The 23,772-nt window shown below is 46.1% G+C and overlaps 2 protein-coding genes across 4 annotated transcripts in view; one reads left to right on the top strand and one right to left on the bottom strand.

The window, feature by feature from the left end:
• Positions 1-602: 602 nt before the first annotated feature.
• On the top strand, positions 603-21,297 carry MAPKAPK5 (MAPK activated protein kinase 5). 3 transcript variants are annotated; one of them, XM_064392371.1, is made up of 14 exons: positions 603-922; positions 6,192-6,265; positions 6,979-7,054; positions 8,030-8,127; positions 9,066-9,174; positions 10,918-11,007; positions 11,525-11,620; positions 12,630-12,710; positions 14,115-14,302; positions 16,156-16,276; positions 16,857-16,987; positions 17,563-17,684; positions 17,978-18,082; positions 18,339-21,297. In XM_064392371.1, exons 1-14 carry the CDS (start codon positions 887-889, stop codon positions 18,431-18,433), a joined length of 1,422 nt encoding a protein of 473 aa, XP_064248441.1. In that variant the 5' UTR covers positions 603-886; the 3' UTR covers positions 18,434-21,297. The 3 variants fall into 3 exon arrangements, with proteins under 3 accessions (XP_064248441.1, XP_064248442.1, XP_064248443.1); XM_064392372.1 differs by having other exon boundaries at positions 613-922; positions 17,563-17,678; XM_064392373.1 differs by lacking the exons at positions 603-922; positions 6,192-6,265; positions 8,030-8,127.
• TMEM116 (transmembrane protein 116) overlaps positions 6,117-23,772 on the bottom strand; it is a 29,010-nt gene continuing 11,354 nt past the window's right edge. The window contains 1 exon segment of the mRNA XM_064392374.1: positions 6,117-23,698. Within this exon segment, the coding sequence (XP_064248444.1) occupies positions 23,498-23,698 (201 nt within the window). The 3' untranslated portion in view covers positions 6,117-23,497.

Below are 23,772 nucleotides of genomic sequence, written 5' to 3'. Positions count from 1 at the left end.
ATTCCTGCTCCGGTTATTTTTAAGGGTTTGCCCTGCCCTGCCCGCTGTGCTTTGATGTAATCGCGGCACTCCAGCCGCTACCCGGCCCCAGCGCGGCTGGAGGAGTGCGGGGGCTGTGGGCCCGAGTGAGGGCGGTGTGGCTGCCCGGGGAGGCGCCCCATGGTGCGGTTTCGGGGAGGAGCGGAGCGGATTTTGCGGCTCCTTTTCGCCGCTCCCTCACGGCGCCCAGAGCGCCCCTTCCCCTCAGGCGCCCGCCAGCCCCAGATCTCGCGAGACTTGGAGCCACCCGGCCCCTCAGCCCAGCGGGCGCGCCGAGTTCTCGCGAGACCTCCGGGACGCGAGGGGCCGCAAATCCCTTCATTAGGTCCTGCCCACCGAGATATCGCGAGAGTTCGATTTGCCACGCCCTTTGTGTTAGGGGCGGAGCGAGTCGAGCTGGCCCCGCCCTCAAGACGCGGTGATCACAACGTCATCACAAAGCGCCGCCCTTCTCGAAAGCCCGGCGGGGGCTTTACCTTTGCCGTCGCGCTTTTCGAGCTGCCCGTATCCGCCTGCAAACCCCTCCAGCGCCGTGGCGGCGGCTCCCAAAATCCCGGGAGGAGCGCGGGGTGGGCGCGCCGCTCCCGCTCCGTCCTCCCGCGCCTCCCTCCGCCGCCTCGGCGCCAGCGCGGCGGCCCGCGGCGGCCGGCGGGGCTGCCCGGCGCGGGGTGCCGGCGATGTCGGGGCCCGGGCGGCTCCTCCCGGTTGAGCGGCGGCTCCGCGCGGGCCCCGCGGCCTCCCCGGGCAGCCGCGGCCCGCCCGGCCGGGCATGAGGCGGAGCGGCGGCGGCGCAGAGGCTGCGGCGGGGCTGCGCGGCGGCTGAGGCGGCGGCGCGGGCCCGGGGGCCATGGCGCACGACCCCGCCATGGACAGGACGATCAAGGTGGGCGCGGCCGCGCCGCCCTCAGCGGGTCCCGCCGCGGGTCCCGCCGGGGAGCGGCCGCGGGTGGTGGGGGGGGTGTTTGGTGGTGGATCTGTGCGTTTGTAACGTGCGCTGGGTGTTTGGGGCAGATCTGTGCGTTTGTAACGTGCGCTGGGTGTTTGGGGCAGATCTGTGTGTTTGTAACGTGCGCTGGGTGTTTGGTGGGGGATCTGTGCGTTTGTAACGTGCGCTGGGTGTTTGGTGGGGGATCTGTGCGTTTGTAACGTGCGCTGGGTGTTTGGTGGGGGATCTGTGCGTTTGTAACGTGCGCTGGGTGTTTGGGGCTGGATCTGTGCGTTTGTAACGTGCGCTGGGTGTTTGGTGGGGGATCTGTGCGTTTGTAACGTGCGCTGGGTGTTTGGGGCAGATCTGTGCGTTTGTAACGTGCGCTGGGTGTTTGGGGCTGGATCTGTGCGTTTGTAACGTGCGCTGGGTGTTTGGGGCAGATCTGTGCGTTTGTAACGTGCGCTGGGTGTTTGGGGATGGATCTGTGCGTTTGTAACGTGCGCTGGGTGTTTGGGGATGGATCTGTGCGTTTGTAACGTGCGCTGGGTGTTTGGGGCAGATCTGTGCGTTTGTAACGTGCGCTGGGTGTTTGGGGATGGATTTGTGCGTTTGTAACGTGCGCTGGGTGTTTGGTGGGGGATCTGTGCGTTTGTAACGTGCGCTGGGTGTTTGGGGCTGGATCTGTGCGTTTGTAACGTGCGCTGGGTGTTTGGGGCTGGATCTGTGCGTTTGTAACGTGCGCTGGGTGTTTGGGGAGGATTTGTGCGTTTGTAACGTGCGCTGGGTGTTTGGGGCAGATCTGCGCGTTTGTAACGTGCGCTGGGTGTTTGGGGCGGATCTGTGCGTTTGTAACGTGCGCTGGGTGTTTGGGGCGGATTTCAGCGGGCGGGGGAGTTGTGGTGCTCGCTTGGTAATTAGGGTGCTGCTGGTTAATGAGCGCCTCGTTATCCCTGTTAATTAGTGCCGCTCCTGCTCTTCGCTCTGGGCTGGTCCCTGCTGGAATTCCCTTTTCCCTTCGGAGCTGATTTCAGCTGCCAAGTTTATTTGTTTTTTATTTTCTTCTTTGTTTTTTATTTTCTTCCTTTGTTTTTTATTTTCTTCTTTTTGTTTTTATTTATTTCCTTTTATTTTCTTCGTTTTGGTTTTATTTTCTTCGTTTTGGTTTTATTTTCTTCGTTTTGGTTTTATTTTCTTCGTTTTGGTTTTATTTTCTTCGTTTTGTTTTTATTTTCTTCGTTTTGTTTTTATTTTCTTCGTTTTGTTTTTTTTTATTTTCTTCCTTTTGTTTATTTTCTTCCTTTTGTTTTTATTTATTTCCTTTGTTTTTTTATTTTCTTCCTTTTATTTTTATTTTCTTCCCTTTGTTTTTATTTTCTTCCTTTTGTTTTTTTCTTCCTTTTTTTAAATTTTCTTCTTTGTTTTTCTTTTCTTCCTTTTGTTTTTTATTTTCTTCCTTTTGTTTCTTATTTATTTCCTTTTGTTTTTATTTATTTCCTTTTGTTTTTATTTATTTCCTTTTGGTTTTTATTTATTTCCTTTTGGTTTTTATTTTCTTTCTTTTGTTTTTATTTATTTCCTTTTGTTTTTATTTATTTCCTTTTGTTTTTATTTATTTCCTTTTGTTTTTATTTATTTCCTTTTGTTTTTATTTATTTCCTTTTGTTTTTATTTATTTCCTTTTGTTTTTATTTATTTCCTTTTGTTTTTATTTATTTCCTTTTGTTTTTATTTATTTCCTTTTGTTTTTATTTATTTCCTTTTGTTTTTATTTATTTCCTTTTGTTTTTATTTTCTTCCTTTTGTTTTTATTTTCTTCCTTTTGTTTTTATTTTCTTCCTTTTGTTTTTATTTATTTCCTTTTGTTTTTATTTATTTCCTTTTGTTTTTTATTTTCTTCCCTTTGTTTTTATTTTCTTCTTTTGTTTTTATTATTTTGTTTTTTATTTTCTTTCTTTAGTTTTTTATTTCCTTCCTTTTTATTTCCTCCCTCACGGCCCCCAAACCCCACATTCCTTTTCCCAAATCCCTCCCAAGCTTCATTCCCCTCTCCCACACTCACATCCCCAAACCACAAACTGATCTGAGCTGGGTTGGTGGAAGTTCCTCCGAGCTCCTCCTAAAACCCAAATTCCTGTGAGGCTCCGAGATTCCTGCCCCTCCTAATAAATCCTGCATGAACTAAACTGTAAAAATTAATACTTCAGTAAGTGCTCAGCATTTCACACTTGACCCTGATTTTTTTACCTCTCAGCTCTTTGCTTGTTCTGGGCTTTGGGACAGGATTTATTTCCATATTTGGGGGTTTGGGGTGGAATTGCCCAGGACTGGATTTTCCTCCTGTTGCCTCCACTTTGCCCAAGCAGCAGCAGCACTCCTTGCACTCGCTGTGTTTCCCCCAAAACTCCCAATTTCCAGCCTTTCCCATCAATACCTGCAGGAAATAAATCTGCAGAATGTTTTTAAACATTGTAGGAGATTTACACAGCCTGCATCTGTGTGATGAAATTAGGAATGCTGCCCTGGAAATGCCAAAGAACAGGGCAGACACTGCTGAGAAATGGAAATAAATGGGAAAAAAACCCCAAAAAACAACATATTTCAGAGAACTAGAACTAGAGAGATGCATCACATCAGGTCCCACAATTTTAATAAATTAAAATAACTAAAATTACTGAAATTACTAAAATAAATGACTCCCGAGGGGTGATTCCAGCTGATTGGATTTAAGGGATTTACAGCAGAAGCTGATAGGCCAAGAAATGCTTATCATGCACTGTAATTAAAAAAAAAATTAAAAATTAAATGAATTAAAAATTAAATTAAAAAAAAAATTAAAAATTAAATGAAAACTCAACAACCTGAGTTGTCCCACCCTGCACACGAGGGAGAAATGGTTTGAAAACTCCTCTCAGTGCCCATCTCTGGGTCAGAACAAATCCCACAGGTTGGTGTTTGGTGTGAGGGGGAAAAAAAGGGGGTTTTGGGGGTGTGCTGGTGAAAAAAAATCCCACAAATATCCAGTGGGATCAGTGAGGGCAAGATCTCTGGGATAACAGCTCAGGAGGGGCTGGGCAGGGCTGGGAGAGCTCTGGGAATTCTGCTTTTCCTCTTGGAATTCTGCTCTTCCCTAGGAATTCTGCTTCTCCTTTTGGGAATTCTGCTCTTCCCTAGGAATTCTGCTTCTCCCCTGGGAGTGCTGCTTTTCCTCTGGGAATTATTCTTTTCCCATGAGAATTCTGCTTTTTCTCTGGGAATTATTCTTTTCCTGTGAGAATTCTGCTCTTCCTTTTGGGATTCTGCTCTTCCCCTGGGAATTCTCCTTCTCCTCTGGGGGTTCTGCTTTTCCTTTGGGAATTCTGCTTTTCCCATGAGAATTCTACTTTTTCTCTGGGAATTCTGCTTTTCCTTTTGGGAATTCTGCTTTTCCTCTGGGAATTATTCTTTTCCCATGAGAATTCTGCTTCTCCTTTTGGATTTCTGGTTTTCCCCTGGGAACTCTGCTTTTCCTTTTGGGAATTCTGCTTTCCCTTTGGGAATTCTGATTTTCCTTTTGGGAATTCTGATTTTCCTCTGGGAATTCTGCTTTTCCTTTAGGAATTCTGCTTTTCCAGGCTCTGACCATCCCAGCCTGCTGGGGTGGTGCCCAAACTCTTGGCCCAGCCTCGGTGGGAGGGAATTTTGCAGAATTTTGCTGCTGGAGAGATCCCAGCTCCACGTGGAGCTGTGGAACTTTGCTGGAATTCTGGAAATTTCTCATCATGATCCCCTTTTCCCACTGCAAATTCATGTTATCCATCAGAAGCTTCAGGCTCCTGGAGGTTTGGTGATTCCCAGGAATTCCACACCCATATTTTTAAACACATTGGTGCTTCTGAAGCATTTCCAGCTGTTTGGGATCAAAATCCTGGAATTTTTAAGGTTGGAAAAGAGGGAACATTTCCCTGGCAATGCTGGGAATTCCTGGTGCTGAGGTTGGAGCTGCCATCCTGAGCTGGGAGATGGAAGTGGCTCCCAAATCCTGGAATTGGTGCTATTTGTGTTTCTTGACCACTTAATTATTCATTTTACCTCTGAATTGTAAAGCTGAATTTTGGGATGAAGGTTGGGATCCAAATTTTTAAAGTGCAGGATGTAAAATTGTTGCAATGGCAAATACACAGACTAGGAAATAGAAATTAAAAGCTCATTAATGCCCAGCTAAAATTGTGTTTTCAGCCCACCCCTGCTGCTTTCGGCTCTCTGCAGCTGAAATCAGGAAAATTAAATCAGCTTTTCCCTCACAAGTGAAATTTATCTGAGTTCAATCAATCGTTTCCTTGAGCTCCTCCTGAGCAGCACAAATTTCTGTGATCCTCTGAGATTTCTGCCCCTTCCTTTGGAAGCCCTCAGGGCTGGCCTCTGCCATGGATTTCCAGAGTATTTGGGAATTGTTTTTCCTTGTGTTTTTCCTGCTGCAGCTCCTCTTGCTGTGGTTTATCCTGAGCAGGAATTTAATAAAGGAACAAAGGGCATCAATCAAAGCTCTGAGCTGGGTTTAAAGCCTGCCTTGGGATGTGGTTAAGCCTGAGAGCACCCAAGTGTGGCCTAACAAAGCTCAGCCTTGTCTGTGGGGATTTGGACAAAAGGAGCCTGGTTCATGATGAGAAAAATCTGAAATTAATCAAGCAGGGTTTAATTTACAGTGTGATGGTTCCAGGGGTTTGAAACCTGCAATTTTCTATTTTCTGTGACCAAAAAAAAAGCATTTTAATGCTGGAATGGGCTCCTTTTCTTTGAGATTGGTCATTTATAGGTAGGAAGCTGGAACTGAGTCAGGGAGAGATGCCCTTGGAACAATTTGGGTAATAAAAGCACAAAATTACATCTACTGCTCTCAATAACCCTGCTTGGAAATTCCAGCTGCACAGAAATAATTTTAATAATGTAAATCCTGACATGAATATTTATATTTGTATTTATATTTGTATTTATATTTGTATTTATATTTGTATTTATATTTGTATTTATATTTATATTTATATTTATATTTATATTTATATTTATATTTATATTTATATTTATATTTATATTTATATTTATATTTATATATTTTCCTCATGAAAGCAAGCTCCCCAGCAGGCACTTTTACACTCAGATCTACTGAGCTGGGTTTTTTTTTTTAAATTTTTTATTTATTTTGTATTTACTGACTGTGTTTTCCCTCCTGCTGCTCCTTCCTGGACAGGAAACCTCCATTTTAGAGGAATACAACATAAACTGGACTCAGAAGCTGGGAGCTGGGATCAGTGGGCCTGTTAGGTAAGGGAACAGCCCAGGATGGTCCCTGTGAGTATTTTACTAAAAATGATGATGGAAACATGGAAAATGAGCCCCTGCACTGCCCCCTCCCTGCTTTCCCACTTGTTTGTCCAGCTTTTCCACTGGTTTTGCATCCCAGCCCTGCTCCTCATGGATTTTTAACCCCTGGATGTTTTCTGAGAAGGAAAACACCTTTCCAACAAAGCTCTCCCTTCAGAAAATGGGAATTTGGGCTGGAAAACCCCTGTTCTGCTGTTCCTGGGTGTTCCCTTTCTGTTTCCCATCATTTATCTTCCTGTCTGGGTTCTCCTCATCCTTTTTGGGTTGTTTCATTTATATTTGTATTTATATTTTGTGCTTTGTTCTTTTGGCTGCCTCTTCAAACATGGGCCCTTTCCTCAATTGTTAAATGAGGGAGGAAAATAAGGCAAAAATTCAGCCAAAATGAGGATTTCCTTCCCAAGCCACTTATCCATTCCAAACACTTCACTTATCCCAGCACCACTGGGGGTGTTCAGGTGTGCTTGGGGTTATTCCCACCCAAAATCCCTCCTGAGGCTGAATTTCGGGTCAGAGCTGGGATGTATCCCAGACTGGGGGCATTCCTGGCAGTTCCCACGTGGGGAGGCCAACTCAGAGCTACAAATCAATGGCTTCAGATGTTTCTTTTTCACCTCCTTGCTGACTGGATGGTTTTGTTGCTGTAATACCAGAGTCTGCATGAAAAAATCCTCCCAAGAGCGCTTTGCACTGAAAATCCTCCTCGATCGTCCAAAAGCTCGAAATGAGGTACAGTCCTGCTTTTCTCTCCAAAAAACCTTCACTTCTTGGGATGTTTTAGACATAAAAACCCACCCCCAAACCCCCATTTGCTGGCTGTGCATCCAGAGATTTATTTGTAATGAATTGAGCTGTGTTTTCAAGCTGTTCTTCTCATGGAACAGAAGCAGTTTGAGAGGCAATTTTGTTGCCACACGTCTCACTCTTGGATGTCACTGCTCCCAGAATGCTTCAAGTTGTTCTGGAAATGGATTTTTTCCATGTGCCAGGACCTAAAGCAGCTCCTGACACAGGTTGGGAATTCTTGAGGTGCCAAACTGTGGAATGATGGGCACTCCTCCAGGCAGTGGGGAATTTAAAGAAGGATTAATCATCCTCGAGGTTTAAGCAACTTCCATTTCTTGTTACTCAGCAAATTCTCCTTTAAAATTCCCATAAAAATCACCTGTGTACAAAAAGCACCAAGACTTGGCTTGATTGAGCAGCTCAGGGAGCTTTGAGGTGGGGGAAATTCCTGAATGTTGGGACAGGAGGTCCCAATTCCTTCCCAGCTGGAGCCTGCTGGGGCTCCCTGCAGCCCAAACCCACAGCCTGGGACACATTTGATGGGGTTTGTGCTGGGAGAGGCAGAAAGGGACAGCTCTGAGCTTGGGTTACCCTCCAGACACACTTCAGGTTCTGGAGGGGTTGGAGGCCCTGAGCAGCTGCTTTAATTCAGCTGTTCCAGCTGTTGTGAGTGCTCAGCCATGAAAGCACCAGATGATGGAATTTTAGGGTTTATTCATTCATTTTCACTTCAATTAAAGTGCTACATTGCTCCTTTAAAGCTGGTTCTTCACATTTCTGTAAAGAACTCTGAGCTTTTCCCAGAGCCCTGTGTGGGGTTCCATAACCTGCCACAAATCTGGGGTGTTTTTATCCCGAGCTCAGCAGGGCTCAGTGCCTGTCCCTGTGTGCAGTAACAGCTCTTCCCTTCTCTTCAAGGTACGTCTGCACATGATGTGTGCAACCCATCCCAATATTGTTCAAATAATTGAAGTTTATGCTAACAGTGTGCAGTTCCCACATGAGTCCAGCCCCAGGTAAGATTACTTAGGGTGGTTCATTCCCACCGCTTGTTTTCCATGTTTAGCCCAAGGTATAGTGGAGTTTGCTTTGCTTTGCTTTGGTTTTAATCACAAAATTATTATTTCAAGGGGGTCCCAGGTGTAATAATTATCCTGCAGACCAAGCAGCTCTTGTTTTTTTTCCCCTGACTTTTGTGTATTTGAATTATTTTGCCTCCTTTATTCCCTGTGTTGAATGCATCTCCATTTTTTTAGGTTTTCCATTGATTCAGTCTTCATTGTGTGAAAGAGTTGTTTCTAAAAATATGAAATTCAGCCCTGAAAACTCTCAGTGCATTGTCCTGCTTAAAATGAACACAGGAAAACATGGAGCAGAGTGACTTTTTTGTACATTATAATATTTGGATAAAAATACTGTCTTCTGATAGGATCTTAGTGGAGAAAATCATCAGAGCTGGGAGAATGAAAGAGCTGAGACCTGTCCTAGGCTCTGGTGTAGCTGATTTTGCTGTGATGGGAACTGGGAATTAATTCCTTGAGGATCTGGCAGCCCTGATCTCCACCTTCCTATTTTTTATCCTTCATACTTATGGCAGTTTAGCTGGAAATTAAAATAATGGTGGATCCAGACTCAAAGGCATCCACGTGCTGTGTAATCCTCGAGGGCAGAGTGTCCACATGGCTTCCAGCTCCATCCAGGGTGGAGCTGGCTGTATCCATGTCCAGTTTGTTCCTGCTGGATGTGGGAGCCCATCAGGAGCAGCAAACTGGAGATTCCTGGGAGCCAGAAAATCCCTGAGCATTTTAAACTCGAAGGCAAAACGACAGCACCAAAATAGCCCCAAAAGCAGCACAGAGAAAGCAGTGTTTGTGTGAAATATGCATTCTTAGCTTAGCAATTCTGTTCTTTTGGATGATTTTTTAATGTAACAACATGAAATGCTTTTGAACAGGGCTCGGCTCCTAATTGTAATGGAGATGATGGAAGGGGGAGAGCTCTTCCACAGAATCAGCCAGCACCGGCACTTTACTGAGAAGCAAGCGAGCCAAGTAACAAAGCAGGCAAGTCACCCCCTGTCCCAGCAAATCCATCATGCTCTGGCTAAAGTAGGGACAATTCCTGGGGCTGGAAGGGTGGGGAAAAAGGATGAATTAAAAGATTCCTCAGTTCTGATCCGATGATCATTGCCTGCTTTGTTATAAGTGACAATGCCAAAGCTTTACTAGGAATAAAGGATGGAAGGTGTGGGCTTGTTCTCTGTGCTTAACATTGCTTTTCCACACCTGCTCTAGAGAAGACTTCCAAGAGAATTTTGTCATTCTTCTTGTCCTAAAAGTGTTGCCTCCAGCAGGACTGCTGAGCTCTGGAACCCCGTGACCCCCTTGGCATTTCTCTCCTCTGGGCCAGGGGTTTTCAGGCTGGGTTCTTGGAAGACACCAAGGAATGTGTCTGTCTGTTCTGATTTTGTGTCTGTTTGTTCCAATGTTGTTTTTCCTTCACCTTTTCTCTCCCAGCTCACTCCTGAATGATTTTATAACCTTCATGGTGGTTTCTGCAGGGGGTTTTGGTGTCCATCAGGTTTTGTGTTGCTGGTGGGGACTCTCAGAAGGATCTCTGTGGAATTCAGTGCTGGGATCCCCAGTTCCCCTCAGCTGGAGAGAGAATGTTTGAACCTGGGGCAAAAAAATTGTGTTACTTTTGTGCTTTGACTTGTTTCTAATGAAATGCTAATTGTGCTGGTACTTTTTGGTCTCATCCAACAAAGAAATGAGGTGGAAGTGCAGAATTATTCTTGACAGTTTGTGTGACATCCTTTGGGCTGTTTGATTCTGACATGGTGGGGAACACTTGTAAAACTTCAGCAGGAGTCAAGACTTTGGTTTGAATTCTGTGTGTACACTTGGGTTATTCATGTCTCAAGTAACTCTTTGCTTTAATGTTTATAGAAATGAAGTTTGAAATGTGAAAATGTCTCTAAAATTCTTTCCTGTGGTGGTTCTTCATCCTTGTCTTGTACCCAGGAATGGTTAAAGCTTTTCACAGCACTGCCTCATTTTCTCTGGGAATGTGTTTGTATTTATTGCTGAGCTAAATTAGCAGTGAAGTTCTCTTGTGGCAGTAATTTGGAGGTTTTTAAGGACTCTAAACTTGGGTAGGATCCTACAGAATCCAGCAGGGATGCTTCCAAATAAGGGTTGTGAGGCTGTGCCTCACTTCTGATTCAGGAATGCTGTTTAAATATTTATACTTGGCTTTTCTTTAAATGAATTGCACTTGGAAATGTGCAGTCCCTGGAGCTTTTCCTGCCTGGACTGCAGGTTCCCAAAGCATCCTTGAAACAATCCAGGAATGCATTTCTGTGGGATATCCACGGAATGGCTGAAGTGCAGGCAGTGCCATCCAAAATGAAAGAACAGAACTGCCTGAGTGTGGGATCTGCAGGCAGGGAGAAGTGCACTGAGTGATTCCCTGGAATCCTGAAGCAAGAACTCCCTGCTGGGCAGGGGCAGCACCCTGGAGCCCTGGCACAGCAGGGGAGGGGCACTGGCACCACCCCTTCACTTTGGGGGGCTCTCAGTGCCTTGAGTTCCAAACTGAGGAGGTTGGGGAGCCCAGGCCAGCCTGCCTTTTGTTTTCTGTGGGATTCATGTCCCAGCTGTCACTTCACTTGTCCTAAAGGAGATCTCCACCCAAGTGGAGTGCAAAGGTTTGGGGTTGGAAATGTCCTTTGTAAAGCTGAAATAAATGTCCAGGCTGCAGGAGGAGGTCAGTGATTGTAGCTGATTTATTGTGCCCTTTTCCAGATAGCTTTGGCTTTGCAGCATTGCCACTCACTAAACATTGCACACAGAGACCTCAAGCCTGAGAATCTCCTCTTCAAGGATAACTCTCTGGTAAGATGAACATTTGCAATTCTTTTGCTGCTGAATTCTGTCAGGTGGCTCAAGGGTGACTCTCAGAGTAGTGGCAAAATGACATGAATGGTTTGGTGACAAAATGGAATCACCTGGATGGACTTGGTGCTTTTCCATCCCCTGATCTCCTTGCAGGAGTCAGGTTCTCCACCTGAACTCAGACTCCAGGATGTTCTGACCCTCTGCCTAGAGGTGCTTTGGTAGATCCAAACAATTCTTTGTCCCTCCTGCTCACCACCAGCCTGGATGTGCAGTGATCCCCTACAAGGGGCTCAGTGCTTTCCCAGTCCCTGAGGGGGCTGTTCCTGGCCCAGAGCACCCAGAAGAGCAAAACTTCTGTTTTGAGGGATCACTTTGTGACCTTTCAGCTGCCTGGTGGAGTGTGAGGGTATAAATACAATGAGGTGGATGTTTGGAGAAGGTGAGATGAGGATTCTGTGTTAGAAAAGCTGATTTAATGAGATTTGTCTAATAAAGCCTCTTCTCCTTGTTTTAGGATGCACCTGTTAAATTGTGTGACTTTGGCTTTGCCAAAGTAGACCAAGGTGACTTGATGACACCCCAGTTCACTCCCTATTATGTAGCACCTCAGGTAACAACCAGTTCCTGCTCTGGGCTGCAGGGGGATCATTTCTTGCCTGAGCCTCCATATCCCCATCATTTGAACCCCCTTTGCTGCCCTGGGAGGGCTCTGAGAGCAGGAATCTTGCAGGAATCCCTCCCCTCTGAGCTGGAGTGCCACAGGGATCTGTTGATAAGGCAAATTTCCCAGACTGCTCAGCACTGCTGGTGACAGTTGGCCTTTAGCTGTCTTAAAGCAGCTGCTTTGGAGAAATCCCTGCTTTGCCACCCTTCCTCCAGCTCAGGCTCATTCAGGATCCCATTAAAAAGGACTTGGCTGGAAGAAAAAGGCTCTGAAAAGGTTGCTCACAAAGGGCAGTGGCAGAGGGTTGGTACCTGGGCACTTGGCCTGGCCCCTCAGTCATTAAACACAATCTGTAATTACACACAGGCTGCTCTTTGTAGTGCTGCTTTCCCCCTCTCTCCTGTCCTTTGTGCTGGAGTCCTGGAGAAAATGAAAAGCAGCTGCAGATGGAGATTTAATTGCAGTGCTGGGCTGCCTTTAATCACTGGGAAGAGCAATTCAGAGATCAGAGCATGCCCTGAAAATTCATAAAATTCCTTCCCAGCTGGAGCCTGCTGGGGCTCCCTGCAGCCCAAACCCACAGACTGGGCCAGCAAGGGACACGTGTGATAGGGTTTGTGCTGGGACAGGCAGAAAGGGACAGCTCTGAGCTTGGGTTACCCTCCAGACACACTTCAGCTCTGGTTCCAAGCATGGAGGGGTTGGAGGCTCTGAGCAACTGCTTTAATTCAGGCAGAACTGGAGATTTCAGTGCCTGAAATATTCTGTATTTTAGTATTTTCCCCATGTAGAAAGCTCTAGTGTTTCTTAGGGAGAAAAACTGGATTTTGGTAGTCTTCAGTTTCATAAGTTTCCTGGATGGAAAATCATCAGGAATCTTTGGCATAGGCTTTGCTGGGTGTGTTGCCTGTCCATGAGATGGATTTTTCTTTGTTTTTATTTCCCTTCTCACCAGGTATTGGAGGCACAAAGAAGACATCAGAAAGAAAAGTCTGGTATTATCCCCACCTCTCCAACCCCTTACACTTACAACAAGGTGAGCTGGGAAACATCTTTAAAAATCTTCCCCACCCCACTGGTGCTTCTGATAGAGCAAATAATAAATGCACACTGAGTGCAAACCTAATTAATGATCCTCTAATGAAGGGGGATAAAGACACAAATTCTCTTAAGGAGCACTAAATGTGAGCAAGGTTTTGGAGAGAGTAGAAGGACTCTGCTGGAGTGAGGCCATGAGGGAAGTCCTTTCACCTCTGCTCAAAGGGAATCTCTTTCCTGCTGCCAGAGTTTCTGGATGCGCAGAGCATTCCTTGTTCAGGCAGCTGTGCCAGAAACTGCTCTGTACCTGCATCTTCTGGAAAACAACCAAGAATTTATTGTGTAACTGCTGGAATCTTGGCAAAATCATGGCAGGAAATGTCCTGAAAGGTCATCATCTTTTTTGGGTATTTCAAAATGTTTTCCTCTTTATCATCACAGTTTCCTGCTGGCTGAGCAGTGCTTGAACCACTGAGTGTTCAGGGTGTGTCAGTTTTAATTCCAGTTATCTGGTTTGTGATCCCAGGGTGAGGATCTGCCCTGATTCCAGCTCTAGGGGTGGTTGTTTATTCCACCACGTGCCTGAGCAGGTATTTGATATGCAGTGGTAGCATTTAGTAGCCTCATGGAGACAGTTAAAGCAAATATTAATTAGTCTGCATCACAAATCTGCCTTCCTCAGGGCTCTGAGTGCCTCTCTCCATCCTGCAGAGCCAGGTTGGTGATTGTAGCAGACAATTCTGCTTCTGGACTCCATAGAATGTGCCAATGGTGTTTTCATGTGGAGTTTCTTCTCTCTCTTGTCCCTTGATTTGGGGTTTCCAGGGTGGGAGTGATTTCCTTTCCATGTTCAGAATTGCTCTGTCAGCCCTGGTGGCTCTGGGTGGAAGGGTGCTGAGGGAAGGGCCTTGTCCCCGGGTGTGATTCTGCAAAAGCAGCCCCTGGCACTCACCTGGCTGCCCAGGATGGGCACTGAGAGCTTCCAGGTGCTCTGTGCTTCCATGGCAGGCCAGTCCTGCTCCTGGCTGCCCCACAGACTGCTCTGATTTCATTTCCCTGCTGTTCCTGTGGTGGATGGCTGTTCTGTTTTCAGCCTCCCGTTGTAAACACCCGGATTCTTTTATGGGATTGGGGAAGGATTCAGGCATCCTGAGAGATGCAATAAAGCTCTCACACCTCTGCAGCCCTGGCTGCTCCCAGACAATCCCCAACCACCTGGAAGTTGTTCAGCTTGGAGCAGGGAGCTGCCTTGTCACAGCAGCCAGATTTATCCCCCAAGGTGGATCTGGAGGAGAAGCTGAGCTGGTTCTGTTCCCTTAGGGAATCACACAGAGCTTTTATCAGAACTCCCTCATTATTTACTGCAAACTGCTCCCCAGAGTGACCCTTTCCTTGCTTGCAGAGCTGTGACCTGTGGTCCCTGGGGGTGATTATCTACGTGATGCTGTGTGGGTACCCCCCCTTTTACTCCAAGCACCACAGCCGGACGATTCCCAAGGACATGAGGAAAAAGATCATGACAGGAAGCTTCGAGTTCCCAGAGGAGGAGTGGAGCCAGATCTCAGAAATGGCAAAAGACATTGTGAGAAAGTGAGTCCTTGGAGGAAAATCTGGTGTTGCTCTGTGGTTGTGTTAAGGAATTGGAATGTTTCCATGTTAAGGAAGTGGAAAAGCACCTGGAAGTGCCTTGTCCCAGCAGTGAGGATTGTCTGCAGCTCACCCAGCTGACAAATTCTCTGTTACATTCAGCATAAACCAGGTCTGGGAAATGTTTTTGGTTTTTTTTTTCCCCTTGCCCAAGTGTTTAATGTTGATGTCTCTTTTGTTGGGGTGAATTGTGTATTGAGTCTTCAAGGAGAGTGGGAGCACTGAAGGGTTTCAGGATAACACAGCTGGCATGGATTTCCTGGGATAACATTTGAATTCCTGTGAAAATCAAGTGCCTTTAATGGGATGTGGTAAATCTGTCCCCATAAGCCCCGTGCACATCATGCACAGCCTGAAAAGAGTCAGGCAGGAGGATGGAGAGGGAGATTAAGATCTGTCATGAGGTGCCAGACTCAGATAAGGTTTTGCATGGATGTTTTATTCCAAATGCTAATGGAGTCTGTTTTCCATGCAGGGCACATCCCTCAGCTGGGAGTGTTTCAAAGACTTGGTCTGTTTGGGAGCAAGAACGTGGCACTGATTAGGGCTTGACCTCACTTATTTTTGAAAAACTGACAGGGACTTACTGCCTTTGCATCACCAGAGGAGCTGAGAGAATAAAAGCAATATAACTAGGGGGAAAAAAAATCAGTTGGGGAGGTAATTTAAAAGTGTCACTGGCTCCTGAGATGTACTGTAAATTCTCCAAGGATTCACATTGTTTGGAGAGGGTGCTGGGACCTTTTCAGAGCTGTTCAGGAGAACCCCCAAGCTTTCACCAAATTAACTTCCCTTTATACCAAGGTCAGCTCTTTATTCTCACACAGAAACTCCACAGGCAAAAGGTTTCATTGTCTTTCAAAATTCCCATGAAACTCAGCTCTCAGGATGTTGTCACATGGATCCAGGCTGATTTCTGACCTCAGGCTTCATGAGGGTTTGCTAAAGGCTTAGGATTTGGGGAATGCGTGGAAAAGGAATGCTGGTATCAAAAGTGAGCTTAACCTGGTTGGCAGCAAGTGAGATTTCTGCTCTCCCCCGTGGTGCTGCTGACATTTTGTACAAGTTATTTCCACTTTCTTGGTACATTAAACAATTGTGCTCTGCAGCCAAGAAGCTGATCTGGAGTTCTCCAAGGAAGTGTGACAAGCTCATGGAGTCATTCCCATTCTCATTCAGACTTTGGGATGACTTGTCAGCACTCTGTGGGAAATCTTGCTTTTTTTATTTAGTTGTGCTCATCATGAGAACACAAATTTATCTGCAAATCTTTCCAGGGTTTTGTGCTAGAAAAGAATGGATTTAATGGAGTTTTCAGCAATCTTGGAAGAAAGTTGCTTTTTATTTTGAGGGGCTGGAACCAAAGTGTTCATTACCTGAGGACTTTGCAGGGGGGTGAAAAGCTGAGGAGTGGCGTGGTGGGAGCAATGAATCCTGCAGAGTTTCCATGCCCAGTCCTTGGCATGAGTGTAACCTGCTCTGGGAGTGCATTTCCAAAGTGCCAGCCTGGATCATTTCCAGTTCCCCTGGAGGGTGAATTCCCACCTGGGAGCAGCAGCTGTGGAATTCAGCAGCACAGGGGTACCCCAGGAATGCCTTTAGCACCCTCCTTTGCCCTGGATGAGCTGTGACAGCATTGAACACAGCAAGGTCAGGGAGCTGGGGCAGATTTTGGCCTCATTTTGTTTTGGGGCAGTTTGAGCTCTTGGCAAAGCTGCTTTTTTGGCCTTTAAAATACTTAAATGCTCTGTAAATCAACAAACCCCCTTCTTAGGGATTTATTCTTTCCTCCCCAGGCTGCTGAAGGTCAAACCTGAGGAACGTCTGACCATTGAGGGGGTGTTGGACCATCCCTGGCTCAATTCCACTGAGGCCCTGGACAACATCCTGCCCTCTGCCCAGCTGATGATGGACAAGGTCTGAGCAGCAGTTTTTTGGTCAGGAATGTTGCAGAGGAGCAGGAGAGCTCTGGGATGGGTGAAGGGCTTTTTTTGATGTGGGGTTATGCAGATAAGGAGCTGCTCTTCTGCCTTAGGAGAGCCTGAGATTGCAGGGAGAAAAGGGAAACAGAAGTGAAAAGGGAAATAAAATGTGAAATTTGGGCTTGAAGGAGATGCTCCCAGATTGGTGTAATGAGAGTGCTGATGGCAGAAAGCAGAGCCTGAGGGATCTTCCATAGATCTTTCCTCCTTTGCCATGTTTTATCCCCACTACAGCAATGACCTCACTAATTAAACAAATACTCCTTGTTTCCTTTAATTTCTGCTCCAAGAGGATTTCAGTCAGTCTTGTGAACATGAGGAGGAGATGATCCTTTGTCCTGTTTCCCCCAGGGATATTTTGTCACTGATTTTAGTTCTAACCATACCTTCCTTCATGCAAACCTGATTTTTCTTGCACAGCTCCGAACTAAATCAGATTTTTGTGCCTCTTTTTTTCACCCATGGCAAACACTGTCCATGTCTTGTTGCACCAAGTGCCCTTTTTGTCTTTCCAGGCCATGGTGGCAGGGATCCAACAGGCTCATGCAGAACAACTTGCAAACATGAGAATCCAAGACCTGAAAGTGAGCCTGAAGCCCCTTCACTCCGTGAACAACCCGATCCTGCGCAAGCGGAAACTCCTGGGGTAACTCCAGAGCTGGGCTTGCAGGACAACGTGGAGCCAGCTGGGATGCCTGGGAAAGGGCTTTGGGAATGGCACAGCTCAGCTGGGATGGCTTAGCACACTTCTGGTGTTGCTCAGACAAGGGATAGTGGCACGGTGTGGTTTTTCTGCCGAGATGTGCCATGAGGGCAGGAAGGAGGGTGGACGCTGTTCCTGCATTGAACAGATTCCTTTTGGGATGATGGGTCATGTGTAAGATAAGGCAGACTGGGAGAAAGAATTCCAAGATATTTTTTTTCATCCTGACATTTATTTACTGAAAAATCAGGTAAACTCTATCTTTGTTCGAGTTAATCTGAAAAATAGATTTATACATTTTAGGATTACCCTTATTTGAAGTAATTCAAAGGAATATTTCTTTTTCTCCATACTTAAAATGATCTCATAATATAGGACAAGAATTATAATTAATGCTGAACCTGTCTCCCAGTTTCCCAGAGAGGGAAGGAGCTGTGTTAGACTGGAGCAGTTACACAACAAGTAAGGAGCTTGAGCTGCACCCAAATTCTAATTATTTCCCCCTTGTTCTTGTGCAGCACCAAGCCAAAGGATGGTGTTTACATCCATGACCCTGAGAATGGAAGCAACGATTCCAACGTGGCTCTGGAGAAGCTGAGAGATGTGATTGCTCAGTGCATTCTACCACAGGCTGGTAAAGGTTGCCACTTTTAAGAACCTTTTATTCCTAAAAGTGCAAGACCCCGACTTTGGGTCTGTCTGTGTCGGTGGTGAGGAAGGAAGAAAACTCCTGGGCAGCCTCTGAGCTGGGATTTGGGTCCATGTGGAATTTTAGTGACACGCAGAGCTGTTAGAAGAACTTTCAAACAGGAATATTTGGTTTAAAGGCCATTTCCTGTTTGTGTGGGGTCAGTAGGAGTAACTGCCCAGTTTGCTGAGCCCTGAGTGAGGCACGAGTCCAAACCTCCTGCGTCCCTCTGTTGTCCCAAACAGGAGAGAATGAAGATGAGAAGCTGAATGAAGTGATGCAGGAGGCCTGGAAATACAACAGGGAGTGCAAATTGCTGCGAGACACCCTGCAGAGCTTCAGCTGGAATGGTGAGAATTGCTGCTCTCCCACGGGGAAGGTGGGAAAGGGGGAAGCACAGACCTCCTGATGTGGAAATAACCCCAAATTTATTGGATTTGGGCTGATTTAGGTTTTGACACTGTTTATCCCTTCGTGGTTTGTAAATTCTTTTGGATCCCGTGCTGCTGTTGCCTTAAGTGGTGTGAAGCACTGTTTATTTCCAGCTGGGATTGATTTCCTGCTTGTGCCCAGCTCCACTGATTCCCTGTTTTTTTCCCCTTCCAGGCAGAGGATTCACAGACAAAGTGGATCGACTAAAACTGGCAGAAATCGTCAAACAAGTGATTGAAGAGCAAACAAATTCCCACGACTCTCAATAGCTGGAGCTTCTTAATCTTATTTTTTTTACCATTTAAGATTTATTCTTTAACTGTAAAAAGTATTTTTATGTAAATTAATAAATCATAATTATTTCATTAAATTTCCATACTGCTTGAAAATGCTGTATAGTTGTAGATACAAAAAAAAATCATTGGTACTGTAATATTTTTTTAAAACTCAGTTCCTCGAGGTATATATGATCACTTATGTACTGTTAATCATGAGCCCCACAAATGGGGTGGATTTTATTGTTAAAAACCATTCTTTTTCTTAATAACCAGTTGCAGAAGCTGCCTTTCACCTGCCACATCCAGCCCCTGCAGTGACTGTATACGAAGGAGAGCCACAGTTTCTCAAGCCCCTGCTCAGTGAGTACTTGAAGCAAGTGCTGTGAAATGCAAATTCACAGCTCCCCTTGGCACCTCAATTCCAAGGTAGAGAAAAATCAATTAAATACCCTTCAGCTTGGCTTGGTGTCTGGCCCAGGCACCTGAGGCCATGTGCTTGCTGAAATTTTCAGTTCTGAGCAGTGACTCTCTTTTTTTGTCATCTTCCCCATCTCCCTCAGACCTTCTTTAAGGCTGAACCTCCTCTTTTTATTTCTCCCATCTTCCTCAGAGCTTTTTTAAGGCTGAATCAGCCATTCAGCCCAAAACTCTTCTTTTTCTCACCTTGTCCAACAGCAGAACAGAAGAATGTTCAAGTCTTTATGCACAAGTTCTTTTAATTTCCATGGTGGGATCTTCTACGGACCGAGACCAGCCTGGGCTTTGTTTGTGTGGGATCCACCCCCATATTCCCATTCTTTCCTTCCTAGAAGATCCAAGGCTTGGGTTCTGACTTGTCCTCTTGTTTGGCAGAGCTGCTCCCAGTGCTCTGGGATTTCAACCCCCTGGGATTTGTCTCTGGAGCCCAAATTCTCATCTCTGATGCCTTCGAGCTCCTTCTTGGGGGAGCCACAACTGCAGGGCTGCTCCCTGCTCCCCAGGGCAGGTTCTTACTCTAGTCTGGAACATTGGCTCCAAAAGCTGCTTTTTTAAATCCTGATAAAGCAAACCAATGGCAAGAATCTGTACATAGTTCTAGTTTTCTACCTTTTCTGCTTCTCTTTCTTTCGAGATCGGGCGGAGGCTTTTTATAGAGCTATTTTGGTACCAAATCCGTGCAGACATCGGCTGAGTTTGGTCTGCAGACTGAAGTGCCAACCCAGGGCCATCAGTGACCACTCCTGAACGTTGTTGTCTTTCACAGCTCATCCATTTTTGGGTTTACATTGACAAACCTGAGCCATGAATCTCCCAGTTCTCTCCTACAAAAGTCCAGCCTTGTTCTTTTTTTGTCTCTTTTCTATACCAAAATTTCCTTGCAGCTTTAGCTGGATGGCAAAGCAGTGTCTGACTCTTTCTATACAATTTTCTAAACACTGACTTGTTTTTTCTACACGAAGGAGATGCTTTGTTTCCTGTTCTCTGTCAGCTTTCCTTAATCCTGTGGACAGTTTTCCAATGCCTGATCTATTGCAGGGTAGGAACAGTCCCTGCTTTTCCATCCTCTGATGGGAGCAGGGAGTTTCTGTGAGCTACACTTGTACTCCTGACACTACCTGGAATATTTGTGCACTGACCTGTTGATGAAAACTGAAGAGAATTAGCAAAAAATGAGAGTTTCTGTCAATTTTTTGGCTGTACCACCAAGCCCTGTTACGTGCATTTCTGTCCTTGCTCTAATTCTAGGTCATGTCTTGAATGGTTTCATTTTGAACTTGAAATCCATGTCTTTCTGAGGAATTGAAACTTTCAAGTGTGGCAGATAGAGATGGAAACAAGGAAATCACCTTTGTTGGAATGGCAGAGCAAAAAAATCCCCTCCCAAAGCACTTTGTGACTCTGCCCTCCCAGGAGGGAAATCCTCAGGCAGTTTTTTGGAGTCAGAATTTGTTGGAAGTGCAGGCAGAGGGGAAGGTGGGATCTGGTGTGTGATAGAGGATTCCTCCTTTTCTTCATCCCTTAAGTGCTGCTGATCCTGAGGTGGGAACATTTGTACAAATTTCCAAGGGCTTTTGATGGATTTAATCTGCATTTTCTTGTCTGTGGTAAATCAGGGCCTGATTTGAAGCAGAGGGAGGAGGGACAGATTAAGAAAACACAATTTGAAGACTCAAGGTCAAATGATTTTGTTTCTATGAGAAATTTGATTTTTTTACTCTTGGAAAAGTTCTGTTTTACATTTCAAAGTTCAATAACTTTAATGGATTCATTTGTATGTTTGAAAGTAGCATTTGACTTTCTCCTTCCTGTGTTTAGTTTATTTTTCAGTTGAAGCAAGTGCAAGACACCTTGTCTTGACTCTCTGAAGCTTGACTTGGTAATAAATCTACTGATCCTTTATAGCAGATTGTGAATATTGTAAATATCTCGAGCTGGAAGTGTGGGATCAAAGAAGAATTTCTTTGTACAAACACTAAAAATATGTGGGAAAGCTCTGGAGGTTGCTGGGTTTTGGGTTTTTTTTAGAATTTTATTTAAATGAAGAAAAATGTCTGAAATCATTTGACCTTTTCAAAATTTTCTGTATAACTGACTTCTCCTGTGACTTGATTATTTGAAGCTTTTCTATATATATTAAAAGTAGGAGAACCTGATTAGTGAAAGAGATTTTGGTTGGAAATAGCAACATGTCAAAGTTTTGCTGTCATTACTTCTGGATTTTCTTTTGGAAACCTGAGTCTGTCCCCATGTTTAACTCCTGTGTGTTAAAATGTTCTCATTTCTCCTCTCAGTGTTCCCTGTTAGTTCCTTTTGGATCAGTATTACATTGTAAATATTACCCATCCTGTATATAAATGATTTTACTAAACTCAAAAGTTCCTGGCTGCTTTTGTTTGCTTCCCAAATCCCTGCAGGAGAGAAGGAAGGAGCAGGAGGGTTCTTTTCCTTGGAAGTGTCCAGAAGATGTGGATGCAGCACTTGGTTAGTGGTGAGCACAGTGGTGCTGGGTTAATTTCTGGATTTGATGGCCTTAGAGGGCTTTTCCAGCCTTAGAGATTCCATGATTCCATTATTCTGCCACCCTCAGCCCCCATCCCACCTCCCTTATCCATGGGAATAAACACTTGATTGAGGATTTGAGGTCACAGGAGAGGCTGGATAAATCCTGGGCTCTGCTTGGCAGCATAACCCAAAATTGCCTTTTTTAAGCCCAGCTTTCCATGAGATGGCAGCAGCACCTGCCCAGTGCTCCCAGTTAACCCCTGAGGGCTGTGGGCTTGGACTGGGCAGTCAGGGAAGGCAGGGATGAGTCCTTCTGTCCTCAGGGACACTGGGAATAGCACCCAGAGCCTCGGGGCTGATGATCCTTGCAGGTGGTTGAGGTGGGAGCCCTGCTGGGCCTGGGGGACACTGGGTGGTGACAAATGGATCTGCTGTGCTGCTGCTGGCCCTGTGCTTTTCCAGGGCCAGGGAATGCTTCCCTCACCTCTCTGCACACAGAGCCTTGGGCCCTGCCTGCTCTGGAAATGGTTTTAGCCTGAGCAGGGCTTGACTTGGTGACAGGAACCAGACACACCCTTGGCCCAGGAGCATTTCAGGACACAAGATGGGGCAGCTGTGAGGGCTCAGGCTCCTTCCTTGTAACAGAATCTCCCTCTGCTTGGTGCCTCAGGGGAGTTCAGAGTGGGTTGGGTGGTGAGAGACCCTCAGAGCCTCCAGGCTGGGAAAGGGACTGAGGGAACAATGTCCTGGGAGCACTTAGAGCAGCCAGCCCAGCTGGGAGTGCCCATGGAATGGCTCTTTCCAGCAAGAAAACTCCTCTCAAACAAACACTGAGGGACTGCTGAGCTGTGTGAGGAGCCCTGGGAATGTGTCAGCCCCCACTGCCAGCTCTGATGCTCCATTAGCAATCCAATCATTGTGTCCTGGGTACTCTTCCATCACTTAGGAAGCCTTAATCCCCTTTTAAACAAATTGCACTGGCTCCACAAACGGGGTCAGTCCCAGGAGGGTGCAGGAGGCTCTCAGGGATGAACCTGGGTGTGTTTCATGCCCTGCCAGTGCCAGGGCACAAATCCCATCCGCCCTGTGGAATGTTTGCCTTGGAAGTGTGGGGCTGGACAAACAGAGTCATCCATGACCAAACTTTGGGACTAGAGGAGGATTTGAAGGACCAGGTGGAAGAAGATGGCTGAAAACTTTGTTTTTGTCCTGTAGAACAGCAAAATTGAATTGTTGCAGTCGGTCTCACTCTGTAGGAGAAAATAAGTCATTGACCAAACCTCCAGGGCCCTTGTGTGACTTACCCAGAGTTTACACAGTTATGTTGTGTAAGTTAATTACACAAAGCTGGAGTGTTTCCTCTTCTTGTCTAACCTGCTATGAGAAAAATTTGGATTGGACCCAAAAAGTGAAGCTGTTGGAAAATAAAGAGTGTAAAGGTAAAGAGTTGTTTTCAAGACAGCTTAAGGCCTGGTTTATTTCCTATAGAATGGTGGGACCTCAGTAAATAATTCATCTGAACATCTGGAAATGCAAAGAGAGATTCAAAGTCCTGCTCACCTGGTTCATGAGAGATGCTCCACAGGGCCGAAGCAGCTGATTTTTGGGAGTATTGTGGCTGAGCAGGAATTGGCAGGAAGAAGGAAAGGGAAATGTGCAAAAATTCCAGGCAGGTTTTGTCCTTTGCAATTCTTCACTCCCTGCAATTGGTTCTTCGGGTGGTGCAAATTCTCATGGTTAGAGTGAATTAAAAAAAAAAAACACCTCATTTTGCTTTTTGTTAATTTGCAAAGGCAACGACTTGGAGAAATAAAACATAGTAAAACAGCCTCTGCTCAACCTCCGTGGAGCTGGACCAGATCTCTGAGCCTTTCCGTGTGGTTTGCTGCATTTCTAGGGATATTTCCAGGAGGAGAAAGTCTGGACTAAAGATTTACCACGCTGAAAGAATCCATCAAATAAATTACTATGTCCACTGAGCGCCTGGGGCTCGGGCCCGAGGGACAGTTCCACCCCGGCTCTGGAGAAGGAGGAGAAGGAAGGATTCTGCCTCTCCCTGCAGGCAGGGCAGCATCAGAGCAGGGTGGAGGAGGAGCCCGCGGTGTCCTGCGGGCCGGCGGGGGCTGTGCTGGAGTAGAATTTCTTCTGGGAGCGCAGGAGCGGGGTCTGCGTGTCCACGTCCCGCCGGGAGCCGCTCTTCAGGGCCAGGAAGGCGTGCTGGGTCCAGCCGTACACCAGGCAGTTCAGGAGCCCCTGGGAAGCTGCCGTGAGAGCCTGGGAGAGAGCACGGGGGAATCAGGGATGCCTGGAAAAGCTCCCCCTCCCAGCAGGGTGTTATCTTCCGTGTG

Source organism: Passer domesticus, chromosome 17, assembly GCF_036417665.1.
Source record: "Passer domesticus isolate bPasDom1 chromosome 17, bPasDom1.hap1, whole genome shotgun sequence".
Classification (NCBI taxonomy): domain Eukaryota; kingdom Metazoa; phylum Chordata; class Aves; order Passeriformes; family Passeridae; genus Passer; species Passer domesticus.
This window is presented reverse-complemented; position numbering and strand designations above follow the sequence as displayed.

What these genes read in the sequence shown, in the direction of transcription:
- MAPKAPK5 (XM_064392371.1), top strand. Translation starts at nt 887, where the DNA reads ATGGCGCACGACCCCGCCATGGACAGGACGATCAAG. An exon ending in CCATGGACAGGACGATCAAG is followed by an intron (nt 923 to 6,191) that starts GTGGGCGCGGCC and finishes CTTCCTGGACAG; the next exon opens with GAAACCTCCATTTTAGAGGA. An exon ending in TCTTCAAGGATAACTCTCTG is followed by an intron (nt 11,008 to 11,524) that starts GTAAGATGAACA and finishes TCCTTGTTTTAG; the next exon opens with GATGCACCTGTTAAATTGTG.